Raw genomic sequence first — 24,530 nt, forward strand, 5'->3', positions numbered from 1 at the left:
GTCAACCACCTCCCCCTAGTGGTGGAAGACAAACATGACAAACACTTTTGCTGTGTGCTAATAAATCATTCAAAAAAAAAAATACAACCTCTGTGTTCCCAAAGACTTTTTATTTTTCAAGCTACAATTAAAGAAAATAATTACAGACTGCAGAAAATATATAATTTGCTTGGGTATTTTCAGTTGTCAAAGAACATCAAAGGATATGTACACAGAATTGAAGTTGTATAGAGAGTGCAACTGCTACTGGAGACTTAACGACTCTCCCACAAAAAAATAAAAAGAAAGAAGAGCGCATGGTAAAAACCAAATAACATGAACAAAATGCCACAACCTACGCAGCCTCAAACTTATTCTTCTGTACACTACAACTTTGTTCTCGATGTGAGACAATCTTATGTCCTTTCTCTGACGCGGGTGCCATCTCTAATCCCGCTTCTCAGAAAGCTAAAAAAAAAAAGTTATATGAAATAGAAAAACAAATATTTTACAACCATTCATAAACAAGCCGCCGAGCCACTTTGTAAAGCACTGTAACCAGTTGTATTACAGCAACGTCCCCGCTCATATCAGATGACTTGATAAAACACATAAAACAAAAAAAATTCAAATGTAAATGTTGTTCATGGTAAATGGCTACCAATGATTATCGGGCCAAACAAACAGTGAGAAACGTAAGAATGTACACAGCCAAATACAGATTTAACCATCTGTCAACCATCATATTCGGATTCCACTTATGTATGCAGTGGAAGTAGGATTTGATATTTTAAAAAGTGCACAGCTGAAAGAATTGTGTGTAACTAAGATGCAAACTAATAAATCTAAGCAGATTATTCGTTTCCCCCCCTCAAGGAGTGAGACCTCTGCATTTTTAAACATCAGTGATCACCACTGACGAGCCGAAAAAAGAACTCAAAAATAAGTGGTCAGAGTTCGATAAACAAAATAAGCTGCCAGTCTAAGCATTACAACATGTGACACTTTCCATCTGAATCTAAATGTCTCTCGATGTGTCAATATTTCATCGAGTTAAAATCGAGAATAGTACTACTTCAGAAGGAAATGTGATTTGTCATTTTCCCCTCAAGAAATAATTTACAAAATGCACCTTCAAATGTATGAGAGTAAATGTATGTGTACAACAATCCCAATTAATGTAGCGATTAATTAGCAACAAATAAATGATTCTCAACTGTTGCCTTCTTGTCCAGTTCTTCACAGTAGCCAAAGAGAACGAAAAAAACGTGAAGGATACAAAAAAAAAAAAAAAAAAAAAGAACGGTTGTGATTGTCAACAAAAATTCTACACACTGACAATACAGTTGCCATCTGGGTGATAATTTAGGCCGTCTTGGCTGTAGGCATCAAAGAAAGTTAAGTGTCAAGAGGACAGAAAAAGAAAACAGAACGGGGGAGAAAAAAAAAAAAAACGAAAACAGGCCGAGTGCTCCTTGTATGTCCTCTTTATGTCTAGGTGTCCTTTTTGTGTCCCGACCGCCGCATGTCCCTGCACTTGTGGCAGTAAAAGATGTCGGGAACGTTTGACTTCTTGATCTTAGCGCACGACAAATGTACCCATATGCTGCACTGGTTGCACTCGATCATCGGCCGTCCTGCGAATGGCTTCCCGCAGTAACAGGTGATCAAGTCCCACGAATCGTCCCCTGCGTAAACACAAAAGAAACAATCAGTTGTTGTTTATGAAAGCAGAGGAAGCAGTTTGGTTGAGAATAAACTAAGGAGGACAATGTCTTACCTGACTCCACCATAATGTCTTCGTCAGCGATCCAGGTTTCGCCCTCGCTGGAGCTCATCTCTGCTTCCCTCATGGATTCATCTGGCTGCATCTTCCCTAAGCCCTGCATGCTCGAGGTGGAGCCCCCGTGCGCCGTCAGCTCCTCCCTGCCAGCTCGCATCTCGCCGTGTGTATCATGTGCCTCAGAGTCCATCTCGTTGTGAGCAACTGAACTCTTGAGCTTCTTAGGTTTTGGCTGTTTTGAGTTTTTACTGCGTTTGATGCGGGCTCTTTTCTCGCCTTCGCTGCTGCCGCTGTCTGCCGCCGTCATGGCAGAACCCAGTGACAGCTTTTTCAGTTTTTTGTCCTTCTTGCGCTCTGCCTTTGAGCTGGCCTGGCTCTCATACAAGGAGTCTTTAAGGCGCATTTTGTCCAGCAGAGTACTGTCAGAGTGGATGCGACGAATACTTTTGCCCTTATTAGCTCGAGCTTTGCGGACAAACGTGTGGATGGTGTGGATGTCGGAGCTTCCGTCCGCCCACGTGTTGGCCATGGAGCTGCTGCCGCCACCTCCGTCTGCCGAAAGCCCTGAACTGTGCGCCGAGCTGGATGATGTTGGGGACCATGAACTTTCCTGCAGGATAAGGAGAAACCCTTTTAGTCCCTCTTCCTTAGGTGTTAATGTACTTTCCAATATCGACTGTGACATTGAAAGCTGCTTACCTCCTTTGGGCTGGGGATGTAACCAGCATAAGCCAGTACAAAGCTACAGAACTTGTTGAAGTCCTCCACAGTCCTCTTTTTCCTCTCTGGGGGCTAGAGAAAACACATGTCTTTGTTTGAAACAGAGCAACTGCAGACATGTCACAACAGAAAGCAACTGAATAAGCCAATCAGAATAACATTACAAAGTACTCACCAGAGGTTCCGTTTTACACGTCAACAGTGAATCTGGAATCAGGAAAAAAAAACAAACATCTGTAAGTCACAAGTGTCAACTTTTGTTTAATTTATCACTTTATCAATACCAACACAAGGGTACTGTTGCCTAGGGGTCTATTGAGCAACTAGTGGACTAATGCTAGGGCTAGCTTGCTAACACAGCTCAATAACATAATCAGGATTATTAGCGATGAGCATGCTGATCTTATTTAAGTAACGTGTTTATACAGTTACGTGAAATTAGCCAATCAAAGCAAAAAAAAAATGAGGACCATTTCGGAAAAGTAAACATGTTAGTCACCGAGTGCTAGTTGTCGGCATCCTCTAGCAACCGGTGTCACTTGATTACCAAGAAGAACTTTAAATAAATCCTCGGCATCAGACGTACATCGAGTGTCCATCGAGTCATGAGACGGCTAATTCATGGGCTATGTTGGATGGCAAGCTTTTACTTATTTTTAAATTGTCTGATGCCTGCTAACGTTAGCTGACATGAAGAGTGGAAGCTAACAACGCGTGAGGCAGTATGTAGCCCTGACGGAAATATAGCTTGAAGTAGTGAGTTTCTAAACTTCAGCTTACGAGCACAGCTGCACGTTGCTAGCTGTCTGTGTTTGGTACTTGTGGGAGTTGGATTGTTCAAATAATTAACTGTTATCAAATCACGCTAGCGTTCCTCAAATAAAAGTGGGAGGCTCACTAGCCAAGTTAGCTTCCTGCTAGCAACGTATAGCTGTTTAATCGGGCGTGTCGTGGTTGGAGGCACTAAAGTTTGAACTGAAGTTAAAATTGTTTTTGTACCTGACAATTGAGATATTCTTTGCTTAAAACTCAGAGGCTTTGGTGTTAGCGGTCGGCTAACGTTGGATCTACAGCTATTGACTTTAAGCTAGCTGCTTCGGCGCGTTAAGCAACTAGCAAGCTAACCGAATGGTGCTATAAATGCGATAACGTTAGGTTAGCGCAAGATCACCAGAAATCTTAAGATCTTATCTTTAACACAACTTTAACGACAGTTTAGCAACAAGAAAAGGGCTTGTCAGGAGCGAACCATACTATTAATACAGCATACGCAACCAGACGTAACATAGACGTTAGCCATGACTTACGTTGCGATAGCTACCGCAATGCTCCCAAAACGACAGTTTTCAACAATGAGCAGATTGCCATCACTTTGGAATGATATGTTTAATGACACTTAGTTATTAATAAAGAAACCTACCTTGGTGTTCAGACATTATGTCGAGCATTGTCGCCAGCCGTCAAGGCCTCGATCCAAGAACCAGAAGGCGAGCTAGCCGGAGAGTAACGGCCGTCGCTCTGTCTATGCTCTCCCCCGGCGTGGCTGCACCTTACCGCCGGGGAACTTTAGCCAGAGATAGCCAAGGGTGCAGAGTAGCGAAGACTCTTCCTTTAAAAACACTCCACTGCGGGTCAAAGTTGTTGTAGAACCTCGATGCGTATCCGTAAAAAAGGGCTAACGTACCAGAAGAGAACCACCTCTGCACTGTCGCCACACTATTAGCCTGACAAAATACTAATTCCTGTCGTTTAACGTGCTGCACTTTAAGCGCGTCTTAAATGAATTTATATAACCATCCGTACAGAATTTGACCAGAAATCCAAACTGGAATTAAAAACGAGGCCGTAATAATTGTAGATCCATAATGGAAACTTCTTAGACGAAGTTTTTCTTTTCTGCGCTGTCCGCATACAAAACGACTAGAGTTATATTCTGCACGGTCTTCTCCGTGCGCGGCAGAAGCATCTTGAGGCTGCCAGTGGAGTGTCTGTCGTGATGCATGTTGGGTAACGTAGGCCGTTGCGTAGCAGTTTACACATACACAGACGCAAGTTCGGATATTTTTTAAAACTACATTTCCCGTCACCTGGCAAAAAAGAAGTAACTAGAACTCTGGGATATGAAGTTTTATCGTCTGAACAACCCAAACATGCTACCGAACGAAACACGTTGGACATACCGGGCAGCGAACGCTTTATTCTATGTAGAAGATAGCCCCAAGCGACTTTAGACATTTATTTTCAGCTTTCAACACATGTCGTTTGTTATCTGTTAAATTACTACTGTACGTCCTTGTTTTATTGTCGTTAAATAGGTGGCGAATCAGAAGCATGCTAAGTAGCTAAAGCTACCTGGGTCTTCCATAGTTTTTACAATGCTGTCTGAACTGCTACAAGGCACCGAGAGTGGAGGGTTTCTAATAATTCAAGGTAAACGTTTTCAAAGTTTTGTCATGTTAAGATATTATGGTTGAAAGTGATAATCTAGATGTGTAATTTATATATTTATGACTAGATTCTTGTAGTTATTCTGGACGACACCTCCTGAAGAGCTTCATCAGTGCCGCGTTAAACAGGTATTAAAAGCTGATGTTGACTGTTTGACTATATATGCACTGTTACCTAATGTGTCTAGGTAATATTTTCCCCCAAATTACTATACAAATCTGCCTTATATTATGAGTTTAGGGAGGAAGTTGTCCATGTCCTTGGCTTTGAGATCAGTGAAGAAGAGCTCAAAGATGGACTGAAAACGCCATATGCTCAGAGGTAAGATAAGTGTTAATGTAATAATTTGATCAACAGAAACTAAAGTGATGCTGCTGAAATGTTTGGGTAAAATCATAAAAAAATGAAATTAGGTTAAATGGCTGTTACACATCTGATCTTTTATTCCTTAGGCTACACTTCCACAATGCTTATTCGGATCCCCTTGGGTGGAGCGAGCAGCCAGCTTTCACAGTTCACCAGTTCTCTTTGGCAGACCTTGCACACCTGGTTAAGCAAACATCCAAACCACCTACATTAGTAATTGACTCTCTGTCATGGATTTTGAGACATGTGAGTCCACCTGCTGTCTGCAAGACTCTTCTGCAGCTTAAAAAAGGTGATAAACTATGTTCCTCATAGATTAATCAATATGTGATTTTTTTATGGAGTTTACTAGATGTCTTTTCAGATGTCAAGCACTTCTTTTTAACCGTTATTTTCTGTGTTTTCATTAGGGGGAGCTGTAAGAGGAATTATTGGTCTGCTCCATGCAGATATGCATCAGAGAGGAACTGTGGGAAGTGTCTGTCACTTGGCTACTTCAGTCATCTCTGTGGCATCTGGAATGAAGGGTGATGAAGCAGTGGCAAAAATAACAAAGCGCTCCAAATCAGGGAAAGTAATGCATGATGTAAGTTGTTTTTTTAATAGAAGGATAATTTCATGTTTGTGCACTGTTATATATTCAGTTTTGTGTGTGTGTGTGTTTAGGAGGAGATATTCAGCATCAAAGAGGATCTAACAGTCTCTGTTCAGGGCAAGCCCAGCCATCTTGGACACAAACAACCTGAGCCTGAAGAGCAACAGGTAAACTGTAAACATGTGTAATACCTGCACACTAAATGCAGATGAACAGAGTAAAGAGAGCTGGAGTAAAAACGTTCCTTTTTGTATGTGTTTCTGTAGACTGACCCAACAGCTAACTTGACCTTCAACCTTCGACTGTCTGACACAGAACGCGAGGCCAGAGAAAAACTGGCACTTCCATTTGTCTTCAGCAAAGAGAAGTCAGAAACTATTTAAAACACATGTTTCACTAGCGTTTTTTTTTTCCATGTATTACATTTCTAAATGCTGTCTTTTTCTCGGTTCAACAGGAAAACAGCACTGCTTCATTCAGGCCTGGGTTCAGGACGAATCTTGTATGAACCTGATGCTAACGACGACTATGACCAGGAGGACCCTGATGATGATCTTGACGTGTAGGGTTCAAGCCAACTCAAGGCGCAGGAGATCCATGTTTTATGACATGCTTGCCATTGCAGACCTCGCATTGTGAATCACCTACTTCTACGGTTTTACCTTGAAAACATTGTTGTAGCATTAGGCACACAATTAGCACATACTGCGTTTTCATCACATCCATCGTGGTCTCTTGCACCACTGCTGACAAAATCATTGATTCCAAAACCATCCTCTGAGCTCACCAGATATGCACATGATGTCTGATGTTGACACAGAAAGTTCTGCTGTTGTTACTTTCTTTGCTCCTCTTGAGTGGCTCAGGCATGTGATGGATTTTTTGCCGCACAGATGATTATGTGTTAGAAGGAACAAAAACATCCAACAAAATAACAGATTTTTTTGTATAACATCTTGGTACCTGTGTATGTTTCACCTGACATACTGATTCATTGGTGATATGTAGTGAATTTCATTAGTTACATCACCTTTGGAATTTTTATGTAAAATATTGGTGGAGTATATCCTTTAAAAATGGATTGCATATTTATAAAATACTTGTGTTTCATTTAGTACAATGTCCATAACTTGTACTTTATACATATTAGTTTTCAATGAGACTGTTTTATATATAGATTATTAATAGAAGCAAAGGAGATATATTTACTTCTTTGGAGTAATTGGGTGTCACAGCCCTTTTGGTATCAATAAATTAAAATGGTCTCATTTTAAATGATAATAGTTTTGGTTTATTATGTCATAACACAATTGACATTCTTTTACAAATAATAAATGTAAAAATAAAGTGCCTGTAAAAGAATTCAGACATCCTATTATTTCTTTTCATGTATTGTTTTACAACATGGAACCAGTCATATTGGATTTATTGGTACCAATTAAGCGATAGTCAGCATGAGAACAAATTGAATTTAACTTTATGCACACAAAATGTCTTACCAGAAGTGACGTGTGTGTGTGTGTATAAAACTTAGCTGGAGCCACTAATTAGGTAGCTTGGCATTTAAAAGATAATGTTATGACTACAATATAATGTGATTGCTAACTGGCGGACACACACTTGCTCGTCCACGTCTGTTTGTTTTCTTTCCACGTGGACGTGCTGCGCGCAACCACAGAGCTCGTCGCGGAAGTGACGGCAAGGCGGCGATGGCGGCTCGCAGTTTCATTCCGGATTTCCACTGGACTACAAACTGATTTTAACCGGACCGGTTAGACTTTGGGGAACTTTTGTAAAACCGCCTCTCTTCTAAAGCTGCACAGACTAAAGTCACGTTGAACCGGTGCTTGTCAACGAACGGACCCCCAGCTTTTTTGGGGTATTTTTGTCCTAGGTTCAAGGTGGTCACCCTGTCGAGCTAGCGGTAGCTTGGTCGCTAGTAGCTAACGGTAGTTAGTACACACATACGGCTAGCTCTGGAGCTAGCTTGTCAACGAGCTGCGTGCTAAGGTCCATACAGCAGCAGTAGTCGTGCAGCGGCTTTTCTTTTGACCACGTCCACGTTTTTGTGTCACCGTTACGTTGCGAATGCACTCAATTTGAAGCTAATTGTGCCACAAGTGTGCAGAGCGAGGTACTCACACGTTTGCTTGGCCTCTTGTTAATTTGAATTGCTAGTTTGGTGGCTGTGTAGCTACAGACGGATTTTGACTCTGTAAGCAAGCAAGTTCTCTCCAGGAATTACCACAGCAGCTTGGTTCAAAAGCGTGTTAACAGCTGAGGATTGCAGTTGAGTTTCTGTGGGGGTCTTTGCATGCTCGTCAACATGCTGAAGACCCGGCAGTGTTTACTTGGCATCCGCACCTTTCTCGGTGTAACGTCCAGAATATGGGGCTTCATCATGTACATCCTCAGGAAGCACCTACGAACGGTGAGAAGAGCTCTAGAAGATGTTTAATGTTGGTCCTTGTGTGTCTGTGACAAGTATTCACGTTGCTGTGTTCTTAAATAAGAGTCTCAGAGAGCCAGATTACCTTTGTTTCCGACCTGGATGCACATTATGTGCGTCTACCATGATGCTTTTGCTAATAATCCGTTAATTGTGTGAACAAAATAAGGTACCTGAGAAGACTCCCTGTGAATTAACATTCATATAAAATCTATTGCTTTTGGACAAAGATAGCTGCATCAGTGTTAAAAAGTACACAACTAATTGAAAGTGTTGCACATTTGCAACAGAAGACGTTTTGCACAGGATGTTGCACCTAAATTAGTCAGGCATTGCCAATTTCAAAGTGAAACTGCTGCATATGATCACTAATTTGTTATTCTAATCAATCAGATTGCCAGATGGTGAATCAACCATGGTCAAATTGTTAGAGCTTTTCTTTATCATTGTCTGAAATCTCAAACCTAAATGATATTAGGTGATCAGTTATCAAATTGTTGCAGATGATCTATAAATGGATACAAATACTGTCTCTAGTGAAAAGTGGAAACTTTAAGGTGCCATTTGTACGAGCCTGCAGGTTACCTTCAATTGCCCACAGACATCTCCACAATAAACATGGCATTTATCTGCCTGCTTGTAACTTAGTCATACACGCAGGTGTTGTTGAGTCGTTAATAGACATGCATATGTGGTGTAATATGAGTGGACTTCGACTCTAGCTCTGTATCAAACCAACAAAGCTTGGATCAGTGCCCTGTGTGTTGTAATAATCTTGCCGTTTGTCCGCAGTTTATTGTGTGGTAGAAACACTTGCGAGTTGTCAGCAGGCCCTGAGAGTGAGTAGTTCAGACCATGTTATGGCTGAAGTGAGAGGGATTATGTCAGCACAGAGAGTGTACTGTTCCCTCTCCCTCTCACTCTCCCTCCGTTTCTCTCATTCTCACTCACAGTTTAGCTCTGTTGTTTACAGCCTGTGATGCACTGAAACAGTGTCATGATCTGGGGAGAGCTAAACGACACAACCATTGCACTGTAGGTGATGCTGTGGATAGACACGACAGGTGTATCAATGAAAACATTTGAACAGAGGATTTCAAGCTGTAACCTATTTATTACCTTTAAAACACAGTGATCAAGAGACGGCTTGAATGCCTTGTGAATCAAATAATAACTTTCTCTGTTACCGTCTGTGAAACAGGCCACAATACATAGGATGACCAAAAACCTTGGATCAATAAACCCTTATTGGATTATGAGTATAGGGCTCCGGTCATAATCCTATGCACGCTACTCTGTGTCAACAAGTGATGAGAGAGGGAGAGAGTTGTTTATTAAACGCACTGATACGTTGCATAATGGTTCTGCTTGTTATCCGGCATGTTACAGTGACAGCTTGTAGCCAAAGGTAGCTGAAACAAAGAGGCAATCAGCACAAATGATCAGTCGTCAAAATAAATCTGCAGCTGTTTCATGGTTTAAGTGTCACTTCTAAAAGACAAAGATGTCCTAAATTAGCTTCATTCATTTTATTAAAATTCAAGCTATTTGTTAACCAAACCACAAGCATATTCAAGTCTGAATATGTAAACTTAAGCTCTGTAACAATTTAAATATAGTAAATATAGTCATTTCCTATGTGCTTATTCCAGGATTGTTGGTGAGGCTGGGAAAGCAGAAAGGATGGTTTATAGGTTTGTTGTACCGATCCGATATTCAGCATCGGTAATTTCAGGATTGGATATCGGACAATAAAACTTTATGGTCTGTGGATGTCTCTTTCATCCAGGTCATTCTCATTTCCAGGAGTTTGAATCTAGGCAACCGGTCCCCTGGATGGTTCAAAAAACAATCTTTGAGTCCAGTATCATGTAAAATATCATGCAAATGTTTAGCTTAACTTGTAGGAACAAACTAGTGTGTAGGAATCCATATAAATATATTATTTAACACTTTTTAAAAAAGACTAGAAAAAGGTGTCGGATTAGAATCAGTATCGGTAGATATTAAATTTTGTGTTATCGGTATTGGACATGAAAAACTGGTATCGTACCATCCCTAGTTGTCTAAGGTCTGGAAGTAAAAGACTGAACCTGAAGGGCAAGGGTCCAGATGGACATTCTTAGAGGTGCAGGGAGCTGCAGAGGGTGAGGTCCCCCTGTGGTGCCCAGCAGCTGCTGCCACCAATAGGCTTCCCCCAAGCTCACTCTGCCAAGCAGCAGAGGGAGGGCACACAGAGGGAGGCCCTGTCCAAAGCTCAGGAGCAGCCCAGGCTCTGTCAAAGTCACCCTGCAAAGCTCCCTTTCTATGTGTGCCCCATGCTCCGCTGACACCCACTGACAGCTGGGGGGGGGAGTGATAAAAATAGGCCTGTGAAGAAAAGTGCAGAGCCCCTGGGCATGAGTGCCACTGGGAAGGATCCTGTCTGACTGTAGTCATTCTGATCGGAGCAGGGCAAGAAAAGTTAGAGAGAGAGCCGCAGGGTGGACACAGACAGCTTCATTATTTCAGTGTGGTGTCTCCCTCTGCTTCCTTTCTATCTGGTTTCCCAAGAATGTATTGTCCAAAAGAACTCTTTAGCAATGCCAAAATGTATCATCTAATGTAAAATCACACAAATCTGTCCTAGCATTTGTAAAGTGCAGCTTGTCATGGTCCAGTTAATGCACCATATCTCCATGTTTTAGCAGGATCTGTTGAGCAGTGCCTCACTGTTCTATATTCTTTGCAGATAATCCAGTATCAGACGGTGCGATACGACACTTTGCCTCTGTCACCCATCTCCAGAAACAGACTCAGTGAGTAAACATTTGTTTTCATGCTAAATGATCTGACCTGACCTCTGTAACATGATTTATTTTTTGTGCTTTTACCAGTTTTTGTGTGTGTGTGTGTGTGGTAGCATGAAATGGCAACACTATCTCAACATATTTGTTTTCTAAAAAATTAAAATTAGGTCAAACCAGTTTGTCAAGTAGGAAGTGATTGTTCACAAACATTCCCTTATCTATTAAAAAATGGCCAGCCCTTAATGCACATTTTAAAAACTGTGCACCATCTTGTTATGCATTTAAACATGCTGTCACAAACCATCGTGTATGTGTCATGAGATTTGGGTTATAGCTTAACTCGGGTGGATGAGGAGACCACAGATACAGTGTGTGTTTTCCTGCTCAATTGTTCGGCTAAACCTGTTGTGCTACATTGGTTGACTATTGTGTACATTTTAATAGCATAACAACAGAGAGCGTTTTTGCTTGTCAGGTATTTGGTTTAGAGAGATGAGTTCATTACTGACATCCTTACAAAGGAAAAAAGCCAAAACTATGTTGCATGAAAAGCATGTGGTGCAGTGGGAGCAAATGTAATTGCTTTTCACACCTATAAATGTGGGATTTTAGATGGATACAGTCATAACAATAAGTAACAGTCATGCTGGATATAAAAATGGTGTTAATAGTCTAGAATATTTGACCACAATGCTAAAATTAAAAGACTGACTGATATGGTGAGCCGCTGAGTCAGCTGCTCAGTAAATAAGAAGCTAGAAATATTTGCATAAGAATTATTGTTTTATTATTGATAAATACAAGTTTACTTTTAACACAGTCATGTTTACAAAAAAGACTTTTGTGATGTACATGTTTGTGTTGTGTAGGTGAAAAGAAAGTGCGAACACATACACCCGCATGGACTGGTCTGTGCTCTGAATGAACTTTCCTTCCCATCTGCACAGAGCTCATTCAACAGCACACACTCTAGACTTAGAGGAAGGATTGTATTTCAGATCTACTTTACTTGTGTCTCACTCACTTCACTGACCTCAGCTGGAGATCTCCAGTCTCCAGTGAATTCCTTTACATTCATTTGGTGCAAATGGTTGCTATAATCTGATGGAGATAGAGGTAAAGCAACAGTGCCAAACAAGATCCTTATATGTTTGCATCTCATTGCCCTAAAGGCCCAGACAGACTAGGCAGACATCAAAGAACCAGCAGCAACAAAGGCTAACACCACCACATGTTGCTTGTGTCTTGACCACTAAAGTGCACTTGAATGCACCTCAGCGGCCAATGAGGATGTAGCATGAGCGAGTGTGAAGTTCTTTTTACCTGTATGGAAGGAAATAAGTCTCTATAACAGCAGGTGGCCGTAGTTAATAATATTTGTCATAAGGAAAGTAGAAGAGAACTGTTTGGCCTCTTGGGTCCGACTAGTCCCTGGCGGACATGGGTCCGACTAGTAGTCCCTGGCGGACTGTCGTTGTATGTAGAGGTGTGATCCACATTCACTCAAAGGCCCTGAAGTCGAAAAATAACACTGTGTCCAAGTAAACTACAATATTAGGGTGTTACTGTATAAGATCAGTTAGATGTATTTGCAAAGGAATAAAGGAGTCTATACTCTTTAAGTAACTGATCTGACTGCTTTTATATCATAGCCTTTACTGCTGTATAGGCACAGACTCATTTATGTGGTTTTTATGTGCAAGAATCTGCAATAAGATTAAGTATCCTTAATACAAACTTTTAACTTAAAGTAAAAGTGGTCCCAAGAAGCCATTTGCCATAAGAAAATCGTGTGACTCAGAGCCTCTCCGTGTACTTTGCTGTCTGAAGACCAGGAAAAAGATTAGTTTTGTCACTAATACACTGAAAATAATTTGATTACTGGCAGGCTGTAATGATTTCCTGTGGTTAAAAATATCTGCATTGTGCATTAAACTCCAGATGCAGTAAAGAGGAAGATTCTAGTTCTGGACCTGGATGAGACGCTGATCCACTCTCACCATGACGGGGTCCTCCGGCCCACAGTGAGACCTGGCACGCCGCCAGACTTCATCCTCAAAGTACAAGCGATCAGACACAAACCGTATGAACATGTATGAGTCTAAGTACGGCTTTGTCCTAATTAACTTCTGTTCCTTCTTCCCTGCAGGTCGTCATTGATAAGCACCCAGTCAGATTTTTCGTACATAAAAGGCCACATGTTGACTTTTTTTTAGAAGTGGTAAGTGTCAGTCGAACAGCCTGCTCTATATAGAAGCAAACACGCCTCCACTGCTCACCTTCTATCATGTCTTAGGCCATTCATCGCTCCACCTGGTGTCAGAAAACCTATTTGTTTTGTCTTCCGTGACTTACTGAACATGTGTTCTTATGTTATTGTGTTTGTGGTGTGTACACAGGTGAGCCAGTGGTATGAGCTGGTGGTTTTTACAGCCAGTATGGAGATCTATGGCTCAGCAGTGGCAGACAAGTTGGACAACAACAGAAACATTCTGAAACGCAGATACTACAGACAGGTACTGCTGTAAATGGCATTTAAACCGTTTTACATATGTATTATTTCTCTCTCCCTTTCATTGGTGTCTGACTTTATATGATGTTTTGCCCTTTGACAGCACTGTACATTGGATCTAGGTAGTTATATTAAAGACCTGTCTGTAGTACACAATGACCTGTCCAGTATTGTTATCCTGGACAACTCGCCTGGTGCTTATCGTAGCCACCCAGGTAAGACTTTACCTTTTACTTTAATAAACATCAAGTTCCAAACCTTGTGTTTTTAATGGAATCTACATGGGCTATATGTGCCTATGCATGTGCACAAACAGCAAGAATTATTAAGAGCAGAGATTTGTGTCAATCGCAGGCGTATCTGATCAGCTAATGGCTGATGTTATTAGTTCCACCTGTGTCTTTTTGGCTATGCGCTGTGTACGTACCTTTAAAAGGAAGCATCAGGGTTAAGCGCATGAAATATGCATGCAGAATCATACACCCAAACACAATTGACCTCTGCCTCTACTAAGTGACACATTATACAGTATTGCATTACACACATCAGCACTAAAGAGGGTTGTGGTCATGAGTTAAACATTTTAGAGCTTAAATGTTGCCGTCTACTGTGTTCTATTTGTGTGTTTAACAAGGCCTTTGTAAAATCGCCACCATGTCCATTTCTCTGACACGACTGACTGCTTGTTTTCTTCCCTCCAGACAATGCAATACCCATCAAGTCCTGGTTCAGCGACCCTAGTGACACAGCACTTCTCAACTTGCTGCCTATGCTGGATGCACTAAGGTGAAACAGTCTCACCAACTCAGCCTTTGCCCCTTATTTTAGAATTGCAGGCATGCATCCTGAATTGAAGTACTTTGTTAACACGATGGACCTGTTTCTAGTGGCAAAATATCCTCGTTTTTCCTTTCTTACAGGTTCACTGCTGATGTCCGCTCCGTCCTCAGTCGAAACCTCCACCAGCACCGACTCTGGTGATTGGATGAATTGAGAGGGATGGGGCTTGTTGACCAGCCTCTCCTTCTCTGCTGGCTTCCATCCTGCCCTCCATTCCCACTCAGACGACCCACCAGCCCTCTCTGAGCCTCTCAGGCATGTCCTGAGGAGATGAGGGTTGGGGCGACCGCCTAACACGGGATGAACAGTATGAGGATCACCAGAGTCCAGAAACTACTGGGGAGGGAGTGGGAGCCAGCTTGTTTTTTTCCTTCTTGATTCTTTATTTGTATTTTTTTTTTTTTTCCAAAACAAAACGGAGCCTCTCTGCCTTATCGCTCCTGATACTGACTGTGTGCGTATGGAGGTGAGCTTGTGTCCATGAGTTGGAGTATGCTTGCTGGGTTGGTTAGTCCTTTTTAAACTTTTTGAAGATTGGGAGGGAGGGAAAGAGGAGAATCAGCAAAGCAACAGAGACAATTCTGCATTATTATTTCTTCTTATGCTCCATCATCACCAGACATTGTACTGCAACTGACAACTCATCCATTTACTGTCTTAACCTCTCGGAGTAGGGGAAAATAGAAAAATGCCCCTTTTTAGATTGTCTTCATATCCCAGCGGTGATTTATTGATTCTGAGGTACCTTTTTTATTTTATTTTTTTCTTCTTTTGCTTGCAACACACCATGCACAGGCATTTTTCTGGACAAACAGCCCAACAAGTTCCTTTCCCCTCCACCATTTATTTCCCTAAAACTCCCCATGGGACTCAGTGATAAAGACTTGAGCAAAACAGTTGTGAGAAAAAAAATGGCTTGTAACGACATGTGGACTGCCGTGCCGCCTTTCCATATCTGATTGTTTCCCTGTTACCATATATGATAATATTACTTCTGCATACCATGACTTTTTGCTCTCCCCCTTCTTTTTTGCCATTTGATGCCATCCTGATTTCATCTTACAGGAATTGCACTTAATCCCCCCCCCCCCTTCTGTTTTTGTTGCAGTTGGTTTTGTATTTCAAATTTGCAGCCTCTTCCCCATTTCTGTTTTTACTCACTCTCCTTACTGTATGGGTTCAACTATTAGACCCTCCATCTTTAAATGCCTTCTGAACAATGTCAGTCTTTTCAAGGCTCACAGCGGCTTCTTATTGGCTCTGTCTCCAGGTCTGTGTTACTAATAAAACACTTGTCAGTATCGACCAGTTACTATTCACCTTGTTTTCTTTTAACGCAAATAATTCTGCCGCTTGTGGTTAAGCTGTAACATCCTGCAGCCTGCCGACTGTCTTAACTGCACTGGGATGAGAAATGGGTCAAAACACTTTGGCTTATAATCTGCTTCCACCTTGTGGTGTAACAGGAAACTGCAATGTCAACAACAAACTAACCTTATTTTGTTTTTGTAAACTAGAATATCCTTTAAATAGTTCTGTCATCTTTTATCAATGCAGCATTATGTAATATTTGTGTTTATTTTATTTATCACTGTTGTAAATTTGTAGAAAATTTTATTTTAATCATTCAGATCATTCAACTTTTTTTATGTATTTCTTCATGACGTCTTTACGAAGTTTAGATGAACTTAAGGTTTCAACCATGATTTTTATTAGCAGATAGAGTTTGTCTATTTTTTAAGCATTTTTAGCACGGCAAACATGAATCAATGATATCATGCTCTGGTTTGTCAGGAGTAAACTGGTAGTATTTCAGGTGTTGGTTTTTGATTCCTGCTTCGTCCTGATAATGGGTTACACCTCAAATCAAAAGTCCATAAGGTTAGACTGGCTTTCGCTCCCACCAGCCACCTCCCATCTGTCAACAGTTCCAGCGAGGACTGCATTCTCCTCCCACCCCTCCCCAGGTATGCTATCTCCTAATCAAGAAAGCCCACACAGGCATGTATCTGACTTTACATACATTCATCAACATTTAACTTGGAATGAGGAAGTCTTTTGTCCCCTTTTACATTTATCTCAGTCAAAGTTCAGAATGTGTGAGCACATCATGGATTTTTTAGGTTCACACAGTCTGCCTCTGTCACCTTACACTAAACAAAACAACATAGGACAAGGAAGCACAGAGGTATCACATGAGCTTAGGTGTGAGTCATGGAGCTGTAGGTCACATGCAACTGAAACGGTAGCAACTTGTCTAAAATATGTCAGTGATCTACATATAAAATTGATAAGATTATGAGACCTAAATAAATGTTATTTCACTTTTAAATGTAATTACTTCATGTCGAATTAGTTATTATTAGTGAATACACTGACTGGCGCTATCAAATATATTCAGATAAATGGTTCTGGTCCGTGCTTAAATTGCCGCAGACTTGTAAAAGCCTGAAATATACAGATACATGTGCATGTTTTTGGTTTCTCTCTCCAGCCCCAAACTACAGGGCCTCGGTCATATGACAAGGACAGATGCCTCGTCACTACTCCGCCTTACGTCTCCATGCGCAGCGGGTGATAAAAATAAAATAGACCCACAGAAAATTGCATCATATTTTTTAAAACACTTTAAAAATCTTCAATATCACAGCTGAAGGTTTTTATTTTAATAAATATCGAGTATCGCTATACGATCGCCGTCGGTGTGTTTTAAAACACTAGGAAGTACACCATACAAATCAGACTCTCTTCTACGTCATGTTGTTATTGTATCCTTCCGCCGCAGTCGCACTAGGAAAACAGCTGGGGCGAGCTAAAGCTAGTTAGCATCGTTTGTGTTAGTGTGTCAGCGATTTGAGTCGTACCTTGAGAAAAAACCGCTATCGTACAACCCAGGAGTGACCGACGCGTTTGTCTGTCATCTCTTTTAACGATGAAGTTTCAGTACAAAGAAGAGCACCCTTTTGAGAAAAGGCGGTCTGAAGGCGAGAAAATAAGGAAGAAGTATCCCGATAGGGTACCAGTAAGTAGCTAACGCTAGCTTCGATATATGTTGTTAGCACTTTGGCGAGTAGCTTCTTTGATGATTCTAATCTCAAATTATTATGAGCCACTGGCTAATTGTAACATCTAATACGCACTTAAAATCCAAGTACAATTGTGTGGTCAAATTGTAACTAAATGTGATTGTCGTTCGTTTTACTCACAATTGACTGCCACGTTAGTAAACAGCACTTCATGTAGCTAGCTAACGACGCTAGAGGTTAACCAACAAAAAAAATAGGGCCGCTCCGAACAGGCCAATCATTGTTATGTGTTTTAATGTGTATGTTGTAATTGTCCCGTTTGTTCTTATTTTAAATACAGTGTCATATAAAACTCAAAATTAAAATCGTTGGTTTAGAATGAACACAATATCAGCGATGGTAGTAATTGTGAAAGACTGCGTACAGGCTGTGGTCTGGACGGGGGAGCTGGGTGTAGTTTCACGCTATTTGTTGAAATACTAGCAGCAGTGTACCTTAAAATAGTTAGCGTCAACAAACAGGGCAGCTGTTTACATCGCTCTGGCCGTTGGAGATTGATTGTGTAGTCCACAACCTTTGGATTTGCGACACGGAACTGACCTAACAGGACTGACTCGGTCAAAGCTGGTAGAAAATTCCTGTCTTCTATTTTGTCACATATTTAATACAAGGTGTGACACACTTCTCTTACATAACCAGCTACTGTTTGTTCACGTTTATAGATATTATGTGCATCTAAATAAATTATTGATTTTTATTACAGTGTTTTACTTTTAATCTATTTAGTCAATATATAATTGAATGTTTCCAGAGGCCAAGGCATAAAAATGTTTTCTCGTATGCAGTTTAACATTCAAACATAATAATAATTGTTAGTGACTCAACTAAAAATCAGACGATAATGTCAAACGATTACTAAACCATCAGAATACAACTCAATTTCTGCCCTTTGTCTTTCTCATTTAAGGCCTGTGGTACTATATGGCTGCTTACTGCTGTGTGGATAGCATTTTAAACATCCTGTTTTGAAACTGAAGAGAAGTAACTTCACAGTTTTATTTGTGTGCTCCCTACCACGTACAAACACACTGGTTTTCCCGTAACTCTTTTTAGTCATTATAACACTGTTCAAATGAAGGTCAAATATATTTCAGACCGTGCTTGACTGACTATTCTCAGATCCTTTTTCTGAAGAAAACAAAACACAACCTTCTTTCTTTCTTTAGCAAAATGTCATTGGTGTGGTTTATTTTTGTTTGTTTCAGGTAATTGTGGAGAAAGCCCCCAAAGCCAGAATAGGAGATCTGGACAAGAAGAAATACCTTGTCCCCTCCGACCTGACAGGTAAACATCACCTCATGTGAACTGTCACTGACTATAGACTAAGAAACATTTACATGTCACATCTACATTATTTGTGCTCTTTTTTTTATCAGTGGGCCAGTTTTACTTCCTCATCCGGAAAAGAATCCACTTGCGAGCTGAGGATGCTCTATTCTTCTTTGTAAACAACGTCATTCCACCCACCTCAGCCACCATGGGACTCTTGTACCAGGTACGAGTTTCAGACCTTCTCTCACACTGTGTTTTAAGTAGTGTGTTTCTCTGTTAAATACATTTTTAATGCCACAATAACCCCCCCCCCCCCCCCCCCCCCCCACTGTATTTCTCAGGAGCATCACGAAGAGGACTTTTTCCTCTACATTGCCTACAGTGATGAGAGCGTGTATGGGAACAGCCAAAGGGAAATCTGATCCCACCACCATCCCCCTTCAGCCACTACCCACCTTTCTGAGACCTCCACCATTCATTCATTTAAATATTAAATCCAGCTCAGCAGCCTAGACTTCCCAGAGTAAATATGTCAAATGCACTTTTACCACCCATACATCACCCTATTCCCTTCGAGTTATGTCTTTATTATTCTGCAGTCTGAATTGTATTTGCCTCCGCTTTTCTTTTCAGTAGCGACTCTGGTTAAGTGGTCTCATGGCCAGTTGTTTTTCTAGTATCATCATTAATCATACTTTACTGAAAAAGATAAAATATTGATGTTAGAACTATTAGTCCAGGGTTAAGGGAAGTAAGGCATAATGTTTGAGTTCAAATCAGCTCCTATTGACAATGAGCATAATTATGGGTTGTTCTGTTTTGTTGAATTGCAAGTGTGTTAAGTATAGGTTATGAATATAAAAAATTTTGTTAGTAAAGGATAACTGTTTTGCAGCAGTTGTCTTCCTACAAAAAAAACTAAAGCGACTAGTTTTTGTTCACCGTCATGTCCCATATCTGACCTTATCATGGAGTTTAATAGAATTCAGACGTAATCATCCCCTGCTTTCAGTGGTAAGACTATTATGTTGACTGCTACTATGATTATTGTTGTTATTGTTAATTTTAGATGGCTTACTTTCTAAAGGTATTGTAAAGCTGAGTGCAATTTTCTTTCTTTTTTTTAAGTTTGTCGTCTTCTTTTTTTTTTAAAAAAAAATGCGATTTGAACTCTGTATACAGCTGCATTACTGGCTCTTTCTCTCCACTCATGACCATACATGATAAAATGTGATGAAAAGCTATGCGTGCTTCTTGTCTTTTTTTTTTTTTAGTACTCAGATCATTTGGTCACAGGACAGTAAAAATTACAATTTTCTTTCTTTGTCATGAGGATGATACATCCTGCATAACATGCAAAGCCACAAACAAGTGGTTTAGTTGAGCCTCTCTAGAAATGTTTCCATGTTTGCTAAGGTTGATTCATAGTTTCTATGGCTGCTCAGATAACACAAGCTTTGCAAAGTCATTGAGGGCCACACAAGGATTCTTGTGACAGAGGGTTGTTTGACTTAAATGTAAGATTTGCTTTTTCAACCAGCTTCTTTTAAGTAAGTGAAAGTCTGAACATGTCGCAATATCTACACAGTAAAATACAATGCAGCGATTAAAGATCAGGTTATGAAAGTCTGTAGAACAATATATAAGTATTTGTAGTGCAATGTGTATGAAAATGTAATAAATTACACAAGAGCTACGTCCTAATTTAAGAAATTGAAAGGAAACGGAGGGATTTCATAGCGTGTGCTTACAAAATCAAGCTTTCACAAAAACCACGGAGAAACTTCAATTCCCATAGTTCAACGCTTTGCCGGAAGTGCAACATTATCAACCGGGCCGAAGTCGTCTGTTTATTTTTCAGGGAGAAGTTTTGCATCTAGCTTCTTTAGCTGCTTCCAGACACAGCCTCATCGCCTCAAATTGAAAACCGCAAGACGGTTAGATTCTTATTAAACGACCCACAAATCAATAAAAGTAAGCTTTTTGAATTTTATCACTGCGACAGGAAACAACCCATAAAATACGTAGCGTAGCGAAGCATTTAGCAGCTAGCTAAGGGTTTGTTTAGGGCTGTGTTTAAATATTCTTGACAGTGGTTTACACATTTGACATGTATAAATCTTTATGTTAGATACTAAAGTGACAAATTATGATTAACATGCTCTTAGCCATCGGGTGTACTGCTAAATATGCTACCTAAGCAGTTAGCCCGTAGCAGCTAGTTAGCTAGGCCTGTGAGCGTACCATTTGAGGTATTTCCAGTGAAGACATGTGTAGTACGCGAAAGCACCATACCACACAGTAACGCCTCTTACAACTGATATTTCTGCCCACACCAGCTGGCCCCTCCACTGCCTGTCACCATGCCTGCCCTGCTGGAGAGACCTAAGCTGTCCAACGCGATGGCCAGAGCCCTCCACAAACACATCATGAGGGAGAGGGAGCGCAAGAGACAAGGTTTGTCTGTCACTGGGTGGCGATGTAAACAGATTTACTACCAAATATTTGTTCGTGAGTATAAATACACCTTGTTTTTACACATTATTGTCATCATTACGATATTTTTTCAGAGGAGGAAGAGGTGGACAAAATGATGGAGCAGAAAATGAAAGAAGAGGAGGAGAGAAAGAGGACAAAAGAGATTGAAGAGAGGATGTCCTTGGAGGAAACCAAAGAACAAGTTAGAAAACTGCATTTCTGTTTCTGCTTTGTGATAAGTAAAATAAGTGCGTGCCGATGTGTTTCACTCATACTGTGATTCATTTCTATAATGTGAATTTAACAGGTGATGAAGATGGGAGAAAAACTTCAAGGCCTCCAAGAAGAGAAGCATCAGCTCTTTTTGCAGCTCAAGAAAGTTCTCCACGAGGAGGAAAAGAGGCGCAGGAAGGAACAGAGGTAGTGTTTTTTTATTTATTTTTATTTAGCCTGCTATTATACTTACGTAGATTTTACGTAGTTACATTTGTGTGGCCTCCTGTCCTTCTTTTTAGTGACATCACAACACTGACGTCTGCCAGCTACCAACCCAGTCTGCCCATGCATTCGGGACAGCACCTCCTCAGTATTCAAGGTATTAATTGTTTGGTGGAAATTGTAATTATCCTTGTCTTATTATTAATTGGATAATTTTTCTGTTTTGTCTTCTTGTCTCAGGAAGTCCAGTCAGTCACAGTCGACCTGGTGCCCTGCTTGGAGAACGTAGCAAACAGCTGTTTCCAGCCGCTGTGATCCCTGTAAGTAAAGAACTATTGTGTTGTCATAAACTATCCACAGACTACTCTTTGCGTACCATGTTAATGTGTAAGTACTTATATCTGCACCTCGTGATATTGTAGGCACGTCATTATCAGACACCTGGGTTCAGTTCAGGCTCAGCAGAGCATGGACAGTTCAGTGGAGGCCAAGGGGTCCACGAGCCCTATGGAGTGACTCAGGCTCAGCATCCCTCCACCTACGCCCCTGGACCCTCTGTACCAGTTAGCTTTGCAAGCAGCTCTCAGATCAGAGGTAAATAACTTTTAGTTACAAATTGGAATGAGAAAGTTCATATTAATAATTTAATCAATCTCCCACAGGTGCTTCTGCTTTTCAAGCCATGCAGTACCTGCCTCACCAGCAGGCTGGTTACCCTGTTCACAGCCACTTCACCTCCCAGCCAGGTAAGTCACTGTAACTGTCTTTGTAAACAGGTATTCATTTGCCAAACACCTCCAAGAATTATTGATGTGTTTCCCTCGTAGGATACATCCCTGGAGCAGGAATTCCCCTGCAGAAGCAGCTGGAGCACGCCAACCAGCAGTCTGGCTTCACTGATGCAGTAAGAGCAAAGTCTTAACAGCAACTGGACTGTAACAGCCTACCTGCTCTGTTTTTTTTACACCTCATTTGTTTGTTTGTTCTTTTTCCTGTTATTTTCTCAGGGAGCTTTGAGGCCAATGCACCCCCCAGCCATGCATCCCTCTGCTCCAGGCCTACTCCCCACCCCATCAATGACAGTTCAGATCCCTTCTGCAAAGGTGACCTAATAAAACAATCACATCTCCTCATTTTTTTCCTACCGTTTCGCTCCACTCAGCTCCTTTAAGGAGTCCGTGACAAAAGGGACCATGCAACGTTTCCTCTGGTGCCACCCAGAGGCCAAAGCTTTTACCATCTTGTTACTTTACTAAGGGCAGAAAACACTGGCTTGTGTTTTTGTTCTAATGTTCCGTCCCTCTCTCCATCACCAGGCCCCATTCCAGAGCTCCCCCCAGGGTGCTCCTCGCCACAGCTTCCTGCCACACAGCCAGAGCAGCCAAAGGTTCTACCACCATGGCAAGTAACTCACAGCCAAACCTTCAGAGATTTCACTGCTTCACTTGAGATTCTGGAAATCCTGTTCAACGTGTAATGGACTGACATCAAAACACAAATTAGACTGCATTATGCTGTATAATTTGTTTTTTCCTTGTATAGGATTTTTTCTTACGAGCTTTGTTTCGACTCATGCGCTTCTGTTTCGAATGTTAATTTGTAAAATAGCTTCTTACTTGTTCCTACTGTGGAACTAAGATGGAGGTGCTCATGTGCACAAAGTGTTAATAACTTGTATAAAGTCAGAATGCATCATCACAACATTCAGGAGCATTTAGCATGTGGATTAACTCAATACGGTCACGCACTACTACAGCTTACGCTCGGGCTTAACGGAAAAACTATTTTTTGCAATTTCTAGCAAAATGGAGCCTCTCCAGTGTTTCGCATTGTCTGGTCTAATTTTAAGCAATTGCTTAAATGTTGCTAAATAAACAATAAGCCACATCCAACAGTTTGTGTCATGTTTGTTTGGAGACATACTGCTCTTTGAACCAACCATATAAAAACAAAAGGAAGAATGCCAAAAGTTAATCATAATAATAATAATAATATCTCTGAACAGCAGATGTTTAAATACACTCAACAAAAATATAAATGCAACACTTTTGTTTTTGCTCCCATGTTTCATGAGATGGACTTGAAGATCTAAACTTCATTCCAGATACACAATATTACCATTCCTCTCAAACATTGTTCACAAATCTGTCTAAATGTGTGATAGTGAGCACTTCTGCTTTGCTGAGATAATCCATCCCACCTCACAGGTGTGCCACATCAAGATGCTGATCTGACATCATGATTAGTGCACAGGTGTACCTCAAACTGCCCACAATAAAAGGCCACCCTGAAATGTGCAGTTTTGTCTCACAGCAAAATGCCACAGATGCCACAAGCATTGAGGGAGCGTGCAATTGGCATGCTGACAGCAGGAATGTCAACCAGATCTGTTGCTCGTGCATTGAATGTTCATTTCTCCACCATAAGCCGTCTCCAAAGGCGTTTCAGAGAATATGGCAGTACATCCAACCGGCCTCACAACCGCAGACCACGAGTAACCACACCAGCCCAGGACCTCCACATCCAGCAGGTTCACCTCCGAGATCGTCTGAGACCAGCCACTCAGACAGCTGCTGAAACAATTGGTTTGCATAACCAAACAATTTCTGCACAAACTGTCAGAAACCGTCTCAGGGAAGCTCAACTGCATGCTCGTCGTCCTCATCGGGGTCTTAACCTGACTCCAGATCGTCGCCGTAACAGACTTGAGTGGGCAAATGCTCACATTCGATGGCGTCTAGCACGTTGGAGAGGTGTTCTCTTCACGGATGAATC

General features: G+C 41.1%; 5 protein-coding genes across 10 annotated transcripts; 4 read left to right on the forward strand and 1 right to left on the reverse strand.

The window, feature by feature from the left end:
• Positions 1–869: 869 nt before the first annotated feature.
• On the reverse strand, positions 870–4,421 carry phf23b (PHD finger protein 23b). 2 transcript variants are annotated; one of them, XM_028429181.1, is made up of 5 exons: positions 3,903–4,421; positions 2,658–2,689; positions 2,462–2,554; positions 1,760–2,372; positions 870–1,667 (listed from the first exon to the last, which is right to left on the reverse strand). In XM_028429181.1, exons 1-5 carry the CDS (start codon positions 3,928–3,930, stop codon positions 1,474–1,476), a joined length of 960 nt encoding a protein of 319 aa, XP_028284982.1. In that variant the 5' UTR covers positions 3,931–4,421; the 3' UTR covers positions 870–1,473. The 2 variants fall into 2 exon arrangements, with proteins under 2 accessions (XP_028284982.1, XP_028284981.1); XM_028429180.1 differs by lacking the exon at positions 3,903–4,421 and adding an exon at positions 2,982–3,140.
• elp5 (elongator acetyltransferase complex subunit 5) lies at positions 2,583–7,231 on the forward strand. 5 transcript variants are annotated; one of them, XM_028429189.1, is made up of 9 exons: positions 2,583–2,718; positions 4,798–4,912; positions 4,998–5,058; positions 5,171–5,251; positions 5,383–5,588; positions 5,707–5,882; positions 5,963–6,058; positions 6,158–6,258; positions 6,349–7,231. In XM_028429189.1, the coding sequence occupies exons 2-9, from the start codon at positions 4,858–4,860 to the stop codon at positions 6,455–6,457; spliced, it is 885 nt and encodes a 294-aa protein (XP_028284990.1). In that variant the 5' UTR covers positions 2,583–2,718; positions 4,798–4,857; the 3' UTR covers positions 6,458–7,231. The 5 variants fall into 5 exon arrangements, with proteins under 5 accessions (XP_028284990.1, XP_028284988.1, XP_028284989.1 ...); XM_028429187.1 differs by lacking the exon at positions 2,583–2,718 and adding an exon at positions 2,991–3,120; XM_028429188.1 differs by lacking the exon at positions 2,583–2,718 and adding an exon at positions 3,080–3,204.
• Positions 7,232–7,584: 353 nt separating this feature from the next.
• On the forward strand, positions 7,585–15,789 carry LOC114450802 (CTD nuclear envelope phosphatase 1A). Its single transcript, XM_028429193.1, has 8 exons — positions 7,585–8,322; positions 11,072–11,138; positions 13,071–13,189; positions 13,279–13,350; positions 13,529–13,645; positions 13,745–13,856; positions 14,343–14,427; positions 14,562–15,789. Exons 1-8 carry the CDS (start codon positions 8,206–8,208, stop codon positions 14,620–14,622), a joined length of 750 nt encoding a protein of 249 aa, XP_028284994.1. The 5' UTR covers positions 7,585–8,205; the 3' UTR covers positions 14,623–15,789.
• Positions 15,790–17,275: 1,486 nt separating this feature from the next.
• Positions 17,276–19,964, forward strand: gabarapb (GABA(A) receptor-associated protein b). Its single transcript, XM_028429201.1, has 4 exons — positions 17,276–17,503; positions 18,773–18,851; positions 18,944–19,062; positions 19,181–19,964. Exons 1-4 carry the CDS (start codon positions 17,414–17,416, stop codon positions 19,259–19,261), a joined length of 369 nt encoding a protein of 122 aa, XP_028285002.1. The 5' UTR covers positions 17,276–17,413; the 3' UTR covers positions 19,262–19,964.
• A 674-nt stretch (positions 19,965–20,638) lies between these two features.
• gps2 (G protein pathway suppressor 2) lies at positions 20,639–23,647 on the forward strand. The gene is made up of 11 exons (XM_028429183.1): positions 20,639–20,813; positions 21,179–21,296; positions 21,410–21,519; positions 21,625–21,737; positions 21,833–21,912; positions 21,996–22,075; positions 22,178–22,349; positions 22,418–22,501; positions 22,583–22,659; positions 22,763–22,858; positions 23,072–23,647. The coding sequence occupies exons 2-11, from the start codon at positions 21,203–21,205 to the stop codon at positions 23,162–23,164; spliced, it is 999 nt and encodes a 332-aa protein (XP_028284984.1). The 5' UTR covers positions 20,639–20,813; positions 21,179–21,202; the 3' UTR covers positions 23,165–23,647.
• Positions 23,648–24,530: the final 883 nt, after the last annotated feature.

The sequence above is a fragment of the Parambassis ranga genome, chromosome 18 (assembly GCF_900634625.1).
Source record: "Parambassis ranga chromosome 18, fParRan2.1, whole genome shotgun sequence".
NCBI lineage: Eukaryota > Metazoa > Chordata > Actinopteri > Ambassidae > Parambassis > Parambassis ranga.

Coding starts and splice junctions, on each gene's coding strand:
- gps2 (XM_028429183.1), top strand. CDS start 21,203: ATGCCTGCCCTGCTGGAGAGACCTAAGCTGTCCAACGCGATGGCCAGA. Junction 22,350..22,417: donor AAGCAGCTCTCAGATCAGAG/GTAAATAACTTT, acceptor AATCTCCCACAG/GTGCTTCTGCTTTTCAAGCC. Junction 22,502..22,582: donor CCACTTCACCTCCCAGCCAG/GTAAGTCACTGT, acceptor TTTCCCTCGTAG/GATACATCCCTGGAGCAGGA.
- elp5 (XM_028429189.1), top strand. CDS start 4,858: ATGCTGTCTGAACTGCTACAAGGCACCGAGAGTGGAGGGTTTCTAATA. Junction 5,059..5,170: donor ATCAGTGCCGCGTTAAACAG/GTATTAAAAGCT, acceptor TTATGAGTTTAG/GGAGGAAGTTGTCCATGTCC. Junction 5,883..5,962: donor CAGGGAAAGTAATGCATGAT/GTAAGTTGTTTT, acceptor GTGTGTGTTTAG/GAGGAGATATTCAGCATCAA.
- phf23b (XM_028429180.1), bottom strand. CDS start 3,081: ATGGACACTCGATGTACGTCTGATGCCGAGGATTTATTTAAAGTTCTT. Junction 2,555..2,657: donor CGTGTAAAACGGAACCTCTG/GTGAGTACTTTG, acceptor TGTTTTCTCTAG/CCCCCAGAGAGGAAAAAGAG. Junction 1,668..1,759: donor AGACATTATGGTGGAGTCAG/GTAAGACATTGT, acceptor GTGTTTACGCAG/GGGACGATTCGTGGGACTTG.
- gabarapb (XM_028429201.1), top strand. CDS start 17,414: ATGAAGTTTCAGTACAAAGAAGAGCACCCTTTTGAGAAAAGGCGGTCT. Junction 17,504..18,772: donor AGTATCCCGATAGGGTACCA/GTAAGTAGCTAA, acceptor TGTTTGTTTCAG/GTAATTGTGGAGAAAGCCCC. Junction 18,852..18,943: donor TGTCCCCTCCGACCTGACAG/GTAAACATCACC, acceptor TTTTTTTATCAG/TGGGCCAGTTTTACTTCCTC.
- LOC114450802 (XM_028429193.1), top strand. CDS start 8,206: ATGCTCGTCAACATGCTGAAGACCCGGCAGTGTTTACTTGGCATCCGC. Junction 8,323..11,071: donor TCAGGAAGCACCTACGAACG/GTGAGAAGAGCT, acceptor TATTCTTTGCAG/ATAATCCAGTATCAGACGGT. Junction 13,646..13,744: donor AACGCAGATACTACAGACAG/GTACTGCTGTAA, acceptor GCCCTTTGACAG/CACTGTACATTGGATCTAGG.